The sequence below is a fragment of the Saccopteryx leptura genome, chromosome 6 (genome assembly GCF_036850995.1).
Source record: "Saccopteryx leptura isolate mSacLep1 chromosome 6, mSacLep1_pri_phased_curated, whole genome shotgun sequence".
Classification (NCBI taxonomy): Eukaryota; Metazoa; Chordata; class Mammalia; order Chiroptera; family Emballonuridae; genus Saccopteryx; species Saccopteryx leptura.
Window position 1 is genome coordinate 101,543,827 of NC_089508.1, and position 17,993 is coordinate 101,561,819.

Genomic DNA, 17,993 nt, shown 5'->3' on the forward strand with positions numbered 1-17,993 from the left:
AAGTTGAGGCTCTTTATAAGGTTTTTATTTACTTTAACACATCATAAGTGCTCAGTAAATGGTGGTGGTGGTGGTGGTAACACAGTCTACCAAGTTAACCCTTTGAGTAGTACGAACATCCATGTACGTCCTTGTGCCTCCTGACCATCCAGAGTACAACCATACATGTGTAAGGTAATGTGAGAAAAAGGCAAACTTATGTTCTTCTTGTTTCCATAAATTGGTTATCAAACAAACATGATTTTAAGTTAATAAAACTGGAACTAATTTCATTTTTTTTAAAAAACTCACTCCCGGGGGTCAGCGTGCATGAAAAAAACTCACTACTCAAAATTAATAGATTCATTAAAATAAGTTACTCTAAGTCCAACTCTACCTTTCTTTAGAGAGATTCCATAGTCATGGTAAAATTCTATTTTTTTTAATAGGAAACTGATGACTACAGATACTTTGATCCCAAAATGCTACGAGGCAGTGACAGGTGAGCTGCTCCCTGTGTTTGTTGTAGGTTTCCTCACCCTGCCAGAAACGGAAATAACGTAATTGATTTTTATTATAACTAGTAACTAATATTACAAATTCCAACTACATAGAAATTTGGTAAATACACAGTATACAGAATCTCATTACCTAGAGATAAGCACTGGGAATCATACTTAAAGTGTTTGGTGCTTTTCTTTCCAATATATACATTTTTGTTTTTAGTGAAATAATGGTTGTATTACAAGCTGTGGGGTAAAGGCAGAATTTGGATAATGTGTGTTTTTAAGTAAATATTCTCATTAGACCAAATGAAAAAAATGGGTTTTATGTTCAATACCAGTTATTTTGCTGTTTCTACTTTTTATTTAACTGGTCCGTAAAATCTGCGTTGCTATGGATTGCTATAAATACTTCTTTATGAAAGTGAAACATTCTACAGATAATTTCTACATTTTATGATAAAATGGTGTGGTAAGGTATTTGTTTACTTTATCGTGGATATTATTTTTCAAGATTTAATTCATGGTGATACAAAAAATAGCCTACACGACGCAGAAAAGAATAGGCAGATTCAGGAGGGAGACAAACCTTGGAACCATTGTCGCTAGCCCCAGAGCTTGGGGGAAGCTGCTTTTCTGCTTATACCTAATGTTTGGGATCTTTAGAACTTTGTCTTTGCTTTACCCCAAGCTTTCACATCTTTGTAGGTAGTCAGGATAAATAATCTAATCACTAGGTAGTTTGATTATTTGGTTGTTTTGGTAATTTAAAAGGTTATTCTCATTTCTGAACTTATCAGAAATATAAAAGTTGCAAAAGAAGATGCTAATAGCACCTGCAGCGGGCAAGAAGGAATTTGACAAAGAACAAGTTATAGAAGAGAGAATGAAAAGTGACTGCTAATGGCTATGGGGCTTCTTTGGGGGATAAAAAAAAATTCTGAAATCAGACACTGATTATGGTTTTACAACTCTGTAAATACACTAAAAACCATTGTGTGTACACTTTAAAATAGTAGATTTTACAACTCTTCCTATCTTGACATTCAGGGGGTTACATTTTTTTCCTTCCTTGCATGTGCGTATGGCTAACAAGAAATATATATTTCTTCTTAGAATCCTACTGAGAAACTCTTTTCATTTGACTTGTAGTTTATGTACGATAGTGAGGAGGAATGTTGGCATTGCTAAGACAGGGGAGCTCAGGCTTTCATTTTTAAGAGTCATCTTCTCCTGAGCTATCTTTTCACTGTTAGGTCTTGGTTATTAGTAACTAGTAATGCTCTGCTATTTAAGTCTCACCTGTGTTCATTCCGTGTCTACTTAGAGAAACTTAAAGCACTCTAGCAAGAAGTTCAATACTGACAAGGTGTTTCCAATCAGGTGGGCCTCCGGTCCCTTCTGTGAAATATTCTGATGGGCCACAGAAATGAGGGAAAGATGATAGAACTGTGGAATCAGCCTCTGAATAATTAAGGGAAGTTACAATAGCTCTCTTCTCTTGGTTGGGCTTTTCAAAAATTGCTTATGAGGAAAAACTAAGTTGTCTTTGTATAGTCTATTTTAGCACTCAAAACAAATATGTATCTGACTCACAAAAGCTTTAAAAAATGTCTTTATTAAAAGACCTCTTGGACACCAAGGAAGTATTTTTGAAATATATTATAAATATGTAATTTATATGTAATATTTATAAAGAATAAATAAGCTTTGGCAAAATGCAGAGCCTTCCCCCTTTCTCTCCTGAACTATTATCTTTCCCATACATGTGTTTATAGTTTTTTCACAAATGTAAATACCCACACTGTAATATTGTGTTGATTTTGGTAAAAATTTTACATAATTTACCACTAAAATATATACCTTACTCACTTCACCTCATACCCAGATTTCCAAACCTTACACTGAGCTGCTCTTAGTCTTTCCTTCTCCCACTCAGTCTTCTCCTGTAGTTTTATTTAGAGTCAACAGGTTGCCCCATTTCCTTTTAGACATGTACCTCCTCTGTCTTCTTCCTCTGCATCCCAATTCATTACCTGACTACACAAAACTGAAGGACTCCCTGCTCCAAGAAGGTGAAGGAGGAATACTGTAACTATGTATCTAATTGTGTATGTGTTTCCTGTGCCTATTTTTATCCATCAGAAGGCTTGGGTGAAATTTTCAGTATGGTTTTTCTTTGTTACAGCTCAGTTCCAAGGAACAAAAATCCATTCCAAGAGGTAAGGTCCATATAAAAATAATCTGCCCCTGACAAAGATGAAAAGATGACCACATAGTCAAGAATATCTTCGTCCTAAACATGGCTTTACTATGATGACTGTGTGGCAATCTTGATAAAGCCAATTCTGTGCACTCAGTTCTTTAAAAAAATTCTTAGCAACTAAATTTTTCTGATTTATAAAGCTTATACTGAGAATCATTTAAGCTTAAAATAACTGACACAAAATTCTCAGAAAAAGAAGTCTTAAGAAAATTTTGAATGTGTAGAACTTCTAAAATTGGATTCCAGACGTTTGCGAAGATACCATGACTATATTTTCATTTGAAATACAAAGAAGTTTCTTAATAAAAATACAGTAAAAAACATACAAGAGTGGACAAAAATAGGTTTATTCTTGTATTATTTATTTTCCATACAAACAACTGTAAACCTACTTTTCCCCCACTCTGCGTATTAGAAATTATATAAATGCTAAGCTCTCTGTTTTTTTCTACCTACAATAAATAACCTCAAGTTCAAAAAATGACCTTGGAGGAAAGCCCTTTGGATTTATGTGCTGTTACTTATGTGAAGAATAGGTTTATTTTCCTCTAAAGTTTTTCTGAAAAATCCCTACCTCATTCACTACTCATTAGGCACTATAAATTTATAAACTTTTAGGAACAAATTTCTTTATAATTGCAGTAAGAGGCAGGTAGACTATGACCTTTGCTAGCTAGTATTTGTGGAATATGCTCCAGCCTAAAAACTATGATGTTTGACAGTTAAAATACTGTTTTAACTGTTTCTTTTAATTTTTCTATTTTGGCCTGACCTGTGGTAGCGAGTGGATAAAGCATCAATCTGGAACGCTGAGGTTGCCAGCTCGAAACCCTGGGCTTGCCCGGTCAAGGCACATACAGGAGTTGATACTTCCTGCTCCTCTCTCTCTCCTGTCTCTAAAAATGAATAAATAAAATTTAAAAATTTAATTTACCTATTTTGTTTCTGTTTACATTTTAGGCAATCGTTTTTGTGGTGGGAGGAGGCAACTATATTGAATACCAGAATCTTGTTGACTACATAAAGGTACATGTCAGCCTTTTTGTTCTTCCCTCATTTGATGTTTCAGAGTTGCTCTGCCTTTATTCTAAAGAATCCCAGCATTTTCCAGGGGGCTTTCCTGATTCTTATATAACCCATATGTTCATTGTTTTTTAATTCCTATCACATTCATTTCTGACCTAAAATTATACTTGATGTAGAAAATAATGTATCTCTTTGATGTAATGTACTTTGCAGCTGTCTGTCTTAATTTGACTTTAAATGTTTAGAGCACTCAGGTAAGTAAACCCCCTTCCAGAAGATTCTCCCTTGGTGAAATGATGTTATCAAACATGTTTACCTGAATCGTGAGCACTTTTCTCCCATCCTGTTGACTTAAATCAGCAACATACTTCTAACAAATGTAAAATGTCTGCCTTTTCGGCTGACCAGAGCTTTTGAGGTAGCCGCCGAGCTGACAGCATGGATGACAGACAGCTGAGCAGAGAGTGTAAAGTAAAGGGTATGGCGTGCACAGCAAAAGTGCCATTTAAATTCTCCCGCAGGGGCGGAAGAATTAGGGATTGTTAGAATGACATTTTGTAATCTTCATTTATTCACTTACCATTAAATAATGAGCATTCCTCATGTCCTATGTTATGTAAGGCTTTAATAAAGGTAGAGATTTGGGTACAGCAAAAAAAAAAAAAAAATTATATAGGCAGTTGCCACAAAGCTTCAAACTACCAGGCACAACTGCTGAGACAGGACATACTTCATCTGCAGAATGTAAACCATGAAGATTTGTGTGCGATGCCTTGGTCTCAGGGGAGCATCATCTTGCATAAGGAGGAGTCTTGATAGTCTCTCTGGCCATGTAGCCAGAATCAGCTGCATTGCCCAGTTCAAAAGCAGAAACCGCCTGACCAGGCGGTGGCGCAGTGGACAGAACGTCGGACTGGGATGCAGAGGACCCAGGTTCGAGACCCCGAGGTCGCCAGCTTGAGTGTGGGCTCATCTGGTTTGAGCAAAGCTCACCAGCTTGAACCCAAGGTCGCTGGCTCCAGCAAGGTGTTACTCGGTCTGCTGAAGGCCCGCGGTCAAGGCACATATGAGAAAGCAATCAATGAACAACTAAGGTGTTGCAACGTGCAATGAAAAACTAATGATTGATGCTTCTCATCTCTCTCCGCTCCTGTCTGTCTGTCCCTGTCTATCCCTCTCTCTGATTCACTCTCTGTCTCTGTAAAAAAAAATAAATAAATAAATAAAAAAGCAGAAACCAAGAGAACATCAGAAACTAGGTGTAAACTGTACAATTTCTATAAACTGCTAACATGCTAGTGCAAGTTACCTCCTGGTCTAACCATGACCCTTACACAGGACTGTGTTCATCTCTGGTCTGTTTCCTTCAGGTTTGAGCAAGGAACACCTGACTAGTTCCAGGTGTTCTTAAGGATCAACATATGGGTGCCACAGACCAGCTGAAATTAATCCTGTTCTAATACATTCCACACACTCCCATTATTGATTAAGCTTTCTTAATTACACTTGTCAGCATTGTTCTTTCTGCATATTTTTATTTACATTTACAGAACAAAAAAAACTAGAAGGATAAATAATCAAATGCTAATCATTTGTGTAGTGTAGTGACTGGCATGCAAGTGAAACTTCTGGGAAACACTGCAGTTTACTGAACATTCCAGCACAAACTATGACTGGTCAGCATATAGCAGATATTTTAATGTCCCTGCATCCGGGCACCTTTCTAAACAGATCACCACTTAGGTGTACAGAAATTGTACACAGTGGTCTTGGGCTCTGTTTCATGCATCATCTTTTACATGCATTTGAGCGGCAACAGTATCCTAATTTTGCCTCAAAGGGGGTCCTTTAGAATATGTAAAACCCATAATATGGGAACCTGTAAAAGAAAAAGAAATATTAAAAGTATTCTAAGTGTTTGTCCCCTAGATGTTTTTAGCATCATTAAGATATAGCACATGCATAACATAAATCCTCCTTAAACCTCCCAGGACCTATGTTACACCTTCAGCTTCAGATAAGAAGGCATTCCAGCAGGCCTTCAGGACAGCTGTAAATATAGCAAAGAGGGTTATTCTCTTGCTCTCACTTTCTTACAAAGATACCAAGGTAATGTTAGCTTTCTTTTTTAGTGTTCACTTATTGTTGACTCCCTTTCTGAGAGTCAAGATTCTCCATTTTTGCATTTGTCATTAGTTTTTACCAGAACTTGGCCCTGGCTTGGATGACCATCAGATTCAGCAGGATGACTGACTTACGGAGCTGGCAGCACTCTAAGACTGGCCAGAGCTTTCCCCTTTGCCCATTCTCAGTCATGAAGACAGTGTGAGCATATAGGCCTGTCTGTCCACTGATGAGGAAGGATGCAGAAACCATTAATCCCAGTTAAGATAGGTGAAAAGAGAGACAGCCCATTCCACCATTCCTCAGACAGATTTAGAGGTATGGTCTTGGTGTCATGTTTGCAATGCATCTTCTCCTCAGAACTTGTGCATATAGTCTGTGTCCTTATACTACAGGATCAGGCAAAGCAAAAGCAAACTTTGTAGAAATACAGAAGAACTTTTTGTTAGTTTCTGTGTTATTACCCCATTTTCTTTCTCCCTTATTTTTCCTGCAGTATCTCAATATTCTATCCATTGTTGATTGCCCTCTTTAATTACATGTAACACACATTCCATCACACAAGTCACTCTGTCTTATATTAGTGCCCCGTTTAGAAAGTGAGTATTGCAGTTAAATTCTCAGTCAGTCTATTGCTTTGTGTTTTAATAAGGAATAATAAGTCCATCTATTGTAGCTAATGCTTCTTAGATCACTGTTGAACTGCACTTGCAGCAGAATCAAATTTCTTTATCAAGAATATGTAAAAAGGGGCCCTGGCCGGTTGGCTCAGCAGTAGAGCTTCGGCCTGGCGTGCAGGGGACCCGGGTTCGATTCCCGGCCAGGGCACATAGGAGAAGCGCCCATTTGTTTCTCCACACCCCCCCTCCTTCCTCTCTGTCTCTCTCTTCCCCTCCCGCAGCCAAGGCTCCATTGGAGCAAAGATGGCCCGGGCGCTGGGGATGGCTCCTTGGCCTCTGCTCCAGGCGCTAGAGTGGCTCTGGTCGTGGCAGAGCAACTCCCCAGAGGGGTAGAGCATCGCCCCCTGGTGGGCAGAGCTTCGTCCCTGGTGGGCGTGCCGAGTGGATCCCGGTCGGGCGCATGCAGGAGTCTGTCTGACTGTCTCTCCCCGTTTCCAGCTTCAGAAAAATACAAAAAAAAAAAAAAAAAAAAAAGAATATGTAAAAAGGGAATACAAATTGAAATAGTTTCTGTGATGGCCTCTAATGGTGTTTGCTTCAGTTACCAAGTGTATGAATCCAAATTCAAAATGTATAAAATCTGTTGCTATCCACCTGAAACCATAGGTAATAGGCCAATATTAATTCTGTGTGAATATTTTAATTTTTCTTAGGAGTGGAGATGCTGGGCTATCGTGACTTTGTTTAACCTATTGAGGATATCATTATTGTCTCCCTAAAGGTTGGCTGGGTCTGGAGAAGGCAGGCACCAAGGCCAGACTTGTGCAGTTCAAACCTGTGTTTTTCAAGGGTTAATTCTATATAGAAAATCCTAAAGATTATGAAAACTAATAATGGAATTCAGTAATTCAGCATACAAAAATCAACCCACAAAAAGTCTGTTGCATATCTATACACTAATAATGAACTATCAGAAAGAGAAAAACAATCTCATTTACAATTGCATCAAAAAGAAAATACCTAGGAATAAATAACCAAGGAGGTAGAAGACTTATATATTGAAAATTACAAGAAATTGAAGAAGGCAGAAATAAAGGGATAGATCTCTATGCCCATGATTTGAAAGAATCATTATCATTGAAATGTTTATACTAGCCAAAGAAATTTATAGATTTAATATAATTTCTATCTAAATTCTTATGCCATTTTTAAAGTAATAGAATAATAAAATAATTTGTATAAAAACACAAAAGAAAATTCCAAATAGTCAAAGCAATCTTGAAAAAGAACAAAGCTGTATGTATCATGGTCCTTGATTTCAGATTACAAGATGATAGTAATTAAAACAGTATGGTGTTGGCATAAACACAGATGTATAAATCAATGGAACAAAATAGAGTCCAGAAATAAATCTACACCAATATGGTCAATTAATTTGTAGGAAAGGTGCCAAGAATATACAATGGGGACAGTCTCTTTAATAAGTGATGTTAGGACAAATGGACAGACACATACAAGAGATTGAGATAGATCTTACAGCATACACAAATATTAACTCAAAATGGATTAAAGACTTGAACATAAGAGCTGAAACCATAAAATTCCTAGAAGAAAACATAGGTAGTAAGCTCCTTGGCATCAATCTTGGTGGTGATTTTTTAAAATCTGAAACCAAAAGCAAAGGCAAAAATAAATAAGTGGGACCACATCATACTAAAAAGCTTTTGCCCAGAAAAGAAACCATCCACTAAATGAGTGGGAGAAAATATTTGCAAATTTTGTATCTGATAAGGAGCTAATATCCAAATTATATAAAAAACTCATAGAATAACCAAAAAAATCTAAAAAGTGGGTAGAAGCCTGACCTATGGGGCACAATGGATAAAGCGTTAACCTGGAATGTTGAGGTCTTTAGTTCAAAACCCTGAGCTTGCCTGGTCAAGGCACATCAAGAAGCAACTACGTGTTGATGCTTCCTGTTCCTCCCTCACCACCTTTCTCTTCCCGTTCTCTCTCTAAAATCAATACATAAAGTCTCTTTTTAAAAAAATGGGCTGAAGCCCGACCAGGCGGTGGCGCAGTGGATAGAGCGTCGGACTGGGATGCGGAGGACCCAGGTTTGAGACCCCGAGGTCGCCAGCTTGAGCGTGGGCTCATCTGGCTTGAGCAAAAAACTCACCACCTTGGACCCAAGGTCGCTGGCTCCAGCAAGGGGTCACTCGGTCTGCTGAAGGCTGTGGTCAAGGCACATATGAGAAAGCAATCAATGAACAACTAAGGTGTCGAAACGAAAAACCGATGATTGATGCTTCTCATCTCTCTCGGTTCCTGTCTGTCCCTATCTATCCCTCTCTCTGACTCTCTCTCTGTTCCTGTAAAAAAAAAAAAAAAAAAGGGCTGAATATCTGAATAGACATTTTTCCAAAAAGAGATACAGTTCACTAACAGGCACATGAAAAGACACTCAACATATTAATCATCAGGGAAGTGCAACTTAAAACCACAATGAGCTATCACCTCATACCTGTTAGAATGGCTATTATCAAAAAGACAAGAAAATAGCAGTTAGTTAGTGCTAGTGAGGAGAAGAGGGAACCCTTGTACACCATTGGTGGGAATATAAATTGGTGTAACCACTATGGAAAACAGTATGGAGTTTCTCAAAAAAAATTTAAAAATAACTATCATATGAACTAGTAATTCCACTTCTGGATATTTATCTAAAGAAAACTAAAACACTAATTTGAAAAGATATATGCATCTCCATGTTTATTCCAGCATTATTTACAGTACCAAATATATCGAAACCTCTGCCCATCAGTGGGTGAATGGATAAAGAAATTTGGTCAACCCTGAATGAAATGTACTAACAAGTGATTTATTTGGTCTTCTGCTAGTGCCCAAGATGGACCAGCGGGCAGTTGACACTAGTTTGTCAGCACTGTTTAATAGAAAATGTCAAGACGAATGGCTTGCACCTGGTTTCTGTCATGTTTTCTTGTTTCTGCTATTGAGCCTGGTTATCATTTTGGCTGTGTGGTCAGAGAGGTATAAAAAACCCCTCCTTAGGCAACAGTGGAGCTCCCTGCGACCAAGGGATCTCTGCTATATCTTGGTGCTTCACAATCAAAAATGACAAGTGTCCTGTGTTACTGAGATGGGATCCTGGGAGCTGTGCCTAGAAGTTATGGACCCCTCTGATGTTTCCCTGTGCCTTATTTATTTTTGTACGCTGTGACCTCTGCCTTTATTAGTGTCTTATGTAAGTACATCTCATGTGACCTCAAGAATCTCAATTTTATGACCCTGCATAATTGCTGCATGTACATCTCATTTTGAAAAAATTGAGTGAGGTATGACTTGTCTTATTTGTTCTCAGAGATAGCCAGCTCTAGGATATTTATTCAACCAATGGTGTTTGTTCAGCTTATACATCACAGAGAAATACCCTTCTTATGGATTACAAAACATTATGTCCAGTATCCCAAATCTACAAAAAAAGTAAATTCGGAAAATTTAAAATTTGAGTAGTGTGCTCGATTAGAAAAAATTTAATTATAATATTTTTGTTCCTTGATGAATTATATTTGCTTTGTTATAGAATAAACTTTTTATATTACAAAATAAATCTCACAGATTTACCTTCAAGTTCACAGAACATGTAAGAAATTTATCATTAAGGACTTACCAAATTTCTTAGTACATGGTTGGCAAACTGCGGCTTGTGGGCCACATGCGGCTCTTTGGCCCCTTGAGTGTGGCTCTTCCACAGAATACCACATGCAGGCGCTACCTCGATAAGGAATGTACCTACCTATATACTTTAAGTCTAAAAAATTTGGCTCTCAAAGGAAATTTCAATCGTACTGTTGATATTTGTCTCTGCTGATTAATGAGTTTGTTGACCACTGTCTTAGAAAACTTTTGACTACTATAATTGGGTTCCAACATTCTGTCAAAATTAAGAATGAAATTCACTGTTGGAAAATGAAATGGAGTATATTAATATGTAAATACTGTGTGGCACAGAGGAGACTAAAATGACAACCCGTGCTGTTTGCACCGTCTCCTACTTTCCATATAACCAAAGTCTAAGAATGTGTTCCTCAGTTATACGGATCCTACACTGCAAGAATGTTGGCCTGTGATTCTATAGATAATTATTGAGTGTGGCAGTCATCCGATTCTTTATATTTCCAGTAGAAACAGCACCACACTGCATGCCACTTAACCACTTTATTCTGTGCAATTTTAGAATAAAACCAATCAACTCCCCCCCCCCCAAAGAAAAGTCGTGTTGTTTTTGATACCTCTTCTTGGGAATATTTACTTAGATCTGATTTCTGTCTCTGATTTTTGCAGGGGAAACAAGGCAAACACATTTTATATGGCTGCAGTGAACTTTTTAATGCTGCACAATTCATAAAACAGGTAAAGTATACCTTTTCAGTTCGTTCTGTTAACATACCCGAAGTTGGGTTAGTGTTTTCAAAAGAGAACAGAGGATCATCATATTCTTCTGAACCAAATGAAATCATAGAGCTTTAAGAATAGAAGATTTTGCTATGGACAACTATAAAGAAAACTGATAAGTAACATTATGTCCAGTATCCTAAATCTATAAAGTAAATCCAGAAAACTTAAAATTCATGTAGTGTACTCAATTAGGAAAAATTTAATTCAGTATTTTCTAACATACTGTCCACATTTCTGACTTTGCCAAGCATATCACAAATTGGGCTCAGGTGGTATAATGGAATTACATTTACCTTGGAAATGATAACAGCAGGAGGTGAGGTATACAGGGCTATACATTGTTTTAGGACTTCCCTGTATTGTCCTCAGTAACATTACCTTTAGCTCTTTTAAGCTTGAACTACCTGAGCTGCTCAGTAGACTGAGCAGAATGTCCACTCACCTTTGCTTGACTGCCACAGGACATTATGTGGTTACGGTATCTTTCATCTCAATACAGTGGCCCAGTGGTATTAATGAGAATTTCAAGTATATGGAAAAGTTGAAGAGAATTTGCAGTGAGCACATGTACACTCCTATTAACATTTTACTGTGTTTCTTTATACCAACTCGTCTAGCCGTCGTTCATTATATTCATCACTCCATCTACCTACAACTTACTTTAGAATTAGCAAAGTGTCTGTACGCTTCCCCCTTAATACATCTGTGTCAGGACCATTACCTAGAGTTCATAAACTGCTCACAAAAATAAGGGGATATTTTATAGCTTCATATTTCATTTTTGATATATTCCCTAATTTTTGGGAGCAGTGTAGTTTGTTTAGGGATTTTTTAAGCCTTTGGAGGTAAATTTTACAGTAATAAAATACTCAAATCTTATATTCCTGAGTTTTGTCAGATTGGTTTACCTGAGTAACCCCCCCCCCAAACAGATTCAGAACCATCTCGTCACAGTGCTCCTCTGTGGCTGTTCCAGTCGGTCCTGCCCAACACTGACTTGATATTCTTTAATGTGGATTAGTTCTTCCTGTTCTAGAATATCCTGGAAACAGAATCTTTTTGCTTGGTTAGGTTAACTAGAGGATTCTCAATTTTGTTAATCTTTTCTAATGAGCCAAATGTTTATGCTAATTTTGTGTTTTCTAGTCATTGCTTTCAACTCTATCATTTCCTTAATTTTGATACACAAAGTAATCTTTTCCTAGCTTCTGAAGTGGGAATATTAAGTCAGTAACTTTAGTTTTTCTTTTCTAAAATAAGCATTTTAAAACCTATATAATTAAAACTCTTGCCAAACCTGCTTTTGTTTATTCCACAAATGTTATATTTTCATTGTCATTATTTGAAATATTTTTCAATTTTGTATATATTGATTTTAGAGAAGGGAGAATGAGAAAGAAACATCGATTTATTGTTCCACTTATTTATGACTGATTCCTTTTTTTTTATTAAGCAAGGGGAGGGTAGACAAGACAAGAAGGGAGAGAGATGAGAAGCATCTACTCATAATTGCAACACCTTAGTTGTTCATTACTTTCTCATATGTGCCTTGACTGGGGGGCTCCAGCTGAGCCAGTAACCCCTTGCTCAAGCCCATGACCTTGGGCTCAAACCAGCAACCTTGGGCTTCAAGCCAGCAAACTTGGGTTCAAGCCGCTGACCATGAGGTCATGTCTATGATCCCATGCTCAAGCCAGACCCCACAGCCAAGCCGGATGAGCCCGCGCTCAAGCTGGTGACCTCGAGGTTTCAAACCTGCATCCTCGGTGTCCCAGGCCGATGCTATATCCACTGCACTACCACCTGGTCAGGCTATTGGTTGATTCTTATATGTGGAACTGAAGCCACAACTTTGGCTTATCAAAGCAACACTCTAACCAACAGACTATCCGGCCATGGCTGAAATATTTTTAATTTTAATTTCCCTGGTGGTTTATTCTTTAGCCCGTGTATAATGTAGAGATGTATTGTTGTTTTCAAGTGTTTGTCAGTTTTCTTTTTGGGGGGGTGGGGGGTGAGAGGAAGGGAGATAGTGACGTAGACTCCCTCATGTTTCCTGACCAGGATCCACCTGGCAACCCTATCTGGGGCCAGTGTTCGAGTAACAAGCATTTTTAGTGCCTGAAGCTAATGCACTCCAAGGGAGCTATCCTCAGCACCCAGGGCCACACCTGAACCAATCAAGCCACTGGCTGTGGGAGGGGAAGAGGGAGAGGAGAAGGAGAGGGAGGGGTGGGAGAGAGGGCGCAGGAGAGAAGCAGATGGTCACGTCTCCTGCACGTCATGACCAGGAATGAAACCCAGGACATCCATATGCTGGGCCAATGCTTTATCCACTGAGCCACTGGCCAAGGCTAGTTTTCTAGATATATTATTCTTACTGAGTTCCAATTGAATTCCCTTATGGTTAAAGAATATTCTTCACATAATTTCATTGTTTCAAAATTTAAATTTCTTTTAAGACCCAACCAGTAGTCTGTTTGCTAAGCACTCTGTGTGCACTGAATAAAGGACATGCATTAGGCAGAAGTTGAAGGAAGGGTTCTATAAATAGCAAATTTGGTCTGGCTGGTTAATGGCATTACTTGGATTCTATGTCCAAAGATTTTATTCTGGTCCAGTTCATCAGAGACTGATACTAAAATCATCAACTGTAATTGTAGAATTGTCTCTTTCTTTCTTTAGTTATGTCACTTTCTGCTTTTTGTACTTTAGCTGTGTTATTAGGTACATACACATATATAATTGTTGTATCTTCCTAATAAATGGACTCTTTTGTAATTATGCAGTAATCCTCTACATATCTGGTGATGCTTTACCTTGAAGTCTACTTTATCTGATATTTTTTGTGGGAGAGAGATGAGAAACATCAATTCATAATTGCGTCGCTTTAGTTGTTTATAGATTGCTTCTCATACATGCCTTGACTGGGGGCTTCAGCAGAGCCAGTGACCCATTGATCAAGCCAGCGACCTTGGGCTTCAAACTAGTGACTTTTGGGCTCAAGCCAGCAACTGTGGGATCATGTCTATGATCCCATGCTCAAGCTGGCAACCCTGGGATTTTGAACCTGGGTCATCAACGTCCCAGGTTGATGCTCTATCCACTGCACCACCACTGGTCAGGCTCTTCCTTTCTCATGCTTATGATTTACCATGTTATGACTTTTCCGTTTATTTTCAACTTATCTATGAATTTATATTTAAAATGAATATCTTGTAGATAACATATAGTTGGATCTTTGAGAGGTTCTTTAGAACCATTTTGACAATCTCTGCCTTTTAATTGGAGGCTATTGGTTTATTAATATCAATTGGTAAATTGATATCAATTTAATTGTGTATATGATTGGATTTAGGGCTACCATTTTACTATTTGCTTTCTATTAGTCTTCTGTTTGGCATTCCTGTTTCTCCTCCCCTGCCGTACTTTGTATTATTTTAACACTTTTTTGAATTTTATTTTAATTCACCCACAGACTTTTTTAGCTGCTATATCTCTGCATTATTAATTTAGTGGTTGCTGTGGAGATCATCATATATATACATCTTTAACTGTTCATAGATTAGGATAAGTATTGTGCCATTTGCATTAATGCAGCAACCTTGCGATCATATGGACCTATTTCCTCAGTATTTATGCTGTGATTGTCATATTTTATATCTGTATACATCATTAACATCACCAGACAGTGAACAGTGTTATCATTTGTTCTTCAGATACAAAGAAATCATTTGCATTTAGACAGGTCTTTTGCTTTTTCATAGATATGATTTCTTCATCTCTTAGAATAATTCTGATTTTTCTTTGTTTACTGAAAAACTTCTGGCATTCAGTGTAGCTCAGGTATTCTAGCAGTAAGTTTTCTTGATTTCCTTTATATGAAAATATCCTATTTCACCTTTATTCTTGTGATATTTTTGCTGAATATATATAGAATTTTGAATTGATAGTTTTTCAACACTTGAAAGATTATTTTATAATCTTCTGCCTTTACTTCTTTCTTCCATTGTTTCTGATAGGAAGTCATCAATCATTCAGATTGGTGTAATTTTATGTAATATATAATTTTTTTCTGACTGCTTTCAATATTTTCTTCAATATCTTTGGTTTTCGGACATTTAATTATGATGTATCCTGTATAACTTTCTGTGTATCTTGTTTTAGAATCACTGAATTTTTTAAATCTCTAAATTTATTTAACACGGCTAGGGGATTTTTAGCTGTTATTTCTTCAAATACATATTTTTATGCCCAGTTTTCTTTCTCCTCTTTTGCTACTCCATCTACATATATGTTCAACATTTTACATTATCTCACTGATCCCTGAGGATTCTGTTCATTAGAATGTACAGTTTAAGTTGTTCTGTCCTCAGATTCATTATCTTTCCTCTCTTATCCCTATTCTACTGAATAATGAATAATGTTATATTTTCTAGTTTTAGAATTTTCTTTCATTTTTTTTATATAGTTTGTATTTTTCTACTTAGATTTCTTACCTTTTCATTGTTGGCATATTTTTCATGATTTCACTGAGGATAGTTGTCATAGCTGCTTTTAAAACTTTATCTGTTAATTACAACACATGGCTCATCGCGTGGTCGGTCTGCATCGTCCTTCCCCTACAGAATGGGCCATGTTTTCCTGTCACTAATTTTAGACTGTATCCTTGATAGTGCGAATTTGTTTTGGAGACTGGGTAGATTTCTCTAAGGAGTGTTGATTTGTGATTTCAGCAGGCATTTAACTTGGTTAGACTCAAATTTCAAACGCTGTCTCAGGCAGTTCATATCTCATTTCTTAGTCTCTTTCATTCACATGTGGTTCTGGGTTTTACTATAAATTACGAAAAGTCTTCACACAGAGAGTTTAGGACTCCCTCATTATCACTCTTCCTTTTTAGGATTTCCCCTTCACGCCCCAGTGGCTTTGATTGCCCCCCAAACTCCTCTGGTCCTTTAGGCCAGAAAGACTGCAGTTTTTCTATCAGAATTGTAGCTGCCAGTGGACACCAGCTATGGCCTGTATTCAGGCTCAGAATCACAGAAGCAGGGAACTCCGCCACTGCTCTTCCCTCCTTCCAAGTGTCCATTGTCTTCCAGAACCTTCTTGCTTTCGGTTGTTCCCCATTGCTTCAGGAAATTGGTTTTATATTTTATTTAAAATTTATTTTTGCTATATCTGACAGAATTCATCCAATAAGCAATAATCCAGCCTTTTTTAATTGAAAGCATTGTTTTTTTAATGACCTCTTAGAAATATAAATTAATTAAAATATATGGAGAAGTGATCTGTCAGCCATGAAATCCTGCAGTACATTTTTTCTTTATATTTTCATATTACATTAATATTTTTTTGTCCTCGGGGTTTTTGTTTTTTATTAGTTGAATTTGTACCTATAAACATTATACATATTTTTGCCATGACAGTGTTCATTGCTGTTTAGTTTTAAAATATCAAAATATATTATTATTCTAGAAATGCAGAGAATGAGATAGGAACCCTAACATTTTCCATGATGAAGTGTGTGTTTTTCTGGTTTTAAAAAGTGAGCATTTTTGCCTGACCAGGCGGTGGCGCAGTGGATAGAGCATTGGACTGGGATGCGGAAGACCCAGGTTTGAGACCCCAAGGTTGCCAGCTTGAGCCCAAGGTCGCTGGCTCGAGCAAGGGGTTACTCAGTCTGCTGAAGGCCCCCGGTCAAGGCACATATGAGGAAGCAGTCAATGAACAACTAAGGTGTTGCAACGTGCAATGAAAAACTAATGATTGATGCTTCTCATCTCTCTGTTCCTGTCTGTCTATCTCCATCTCTAAAAAAAAATAATAATAATCAACCAATAAATGCCATGCACCTATCCATATAGGTGAAACAACAAATTGATGTTTCTCTCTTTCCTATCCCCCCAAATAAGTAAGTTTTGAGAAAAAAAAGTGAGCATTTTTAAGGTATTTAAAAACATGTTTGAATGCATATGTCTTTTGTGATTAATAGTTATATTTATGATTTTATGATTTGTTTTAGCTGTCACAACTTGGACAAAAATAGCACAGAAGAACCTTAATATGAGAATCTACTTGGAGTTGGATAAATGTAAAAAGAAAAGTGTCCTCTGTATCAATGTCCTAACAGTGAAACTTAGACTTATTTGTTAATTTTTAAGGAAATTCTATACTTAATATAATGTGTACTGATTAAAAGAATAAAGCATTTCAGAAATAAATTTTTAACATTGTACATTCTCTCTCCTGTTGTGTTTGACAAATGAGAGAGTACTTGGAAGGTAAGAAAGCTCTGAATATAATGCTGAAGTATTACTATAAAACTAATGTGTTATTGAAGCTAGTGAGAGTTTTAAGAATATACAAATGCTACTTTAGTGGTTCATGACTCTCCTACTTGTATGCATTATAATTATAAAATCACCTTCCTGTGGATTTTGGTTTCTCATGTTGCCTCTAGATTCTAAGTGGAGATTTTAAAACCACTTTAATGCCTCTTCTCCCTCTAGCACAACTGTGTATATTTTATCACTAAAATCCCTTCTTTATGTAATGGCAACAGTCACAACATATAGAATGAACATATACAAAATGTTTACTCCATGAAGTTCTAAATCATACATAAAAGTGTTCAATTTGGTTTCAGCCTTCCTGGAATACAGCACCAAGAACAAATGTTGGTCACTCTCAAGGCAGCCAAAAAATACAAGCAAGACAATTGCTTTAGAGAAAAAACTGTTCCTATATAAAGGTCGAGGAGCTTTCCTACTGATGAGCCTCATCAAGAAGAACCTGTAATTTACAGACAGCACCCTCATCATAAACACAAGATTTACAGGCCTATTTCTGCATTCCCAGACCCCATAAGCCAATGTCTTATACCAAAGCACACATGAAGAAAAATAACTTGTTTTTTAATTAGTGACCTCCTAATCTGACTTAGTTCTAGGATATAATTTCAAGTATATTTAGGTTGTTATAACAAATTAACATAGA

The 17,993-nt window shown here is 37.1% G+C and overlaps 1 protein-coding gene across 4 annotated transcripts in view; it reads left to right on the plus strand.

The window, feature by feature from the left end:
• The window catches only part of SCFD1 (sec1 family domain containing 1), a 139,529-nt gene extending 122,297 nt beyond the window's left edge, over window positions 1-17,232 (plus strand). For 2 of the 4 annotated variants that reach the window (XM_066341716.1, XM_066341717.1), the window contains 5 exons: window positions 429-481; window positions 2,671-2,704; window positions 3,709-3,774; window positions 10,881-10,949; window positions 16,565-16,921. In XM_066341716.1, the coding sequence (XP_066197813.1) occupies window positions 429-481; window positions 2,671-2,704; window positions 3,709-3,774; window positions 10,881-10,949; window positions 16,565-16,618 (276 nt within the window). In that variant the 3' untranslated portion in view covers window positions 16,619-16,921. Of the gene's footprint in view, window positions 1-428; window positions 482-2,670; window positions 2,705-3,708; window positions 3,775-10,880; window positions 10,950-16,564; window positions 16,922-17,019 lie in introns of those variants that run through there. The other 2 variants (XM_066341715.1, XM_066341714.1) reach the window with 2 other exon arrangements.
• Window positions 17,233-17,993: the final 761 nt, after the last annotated feature.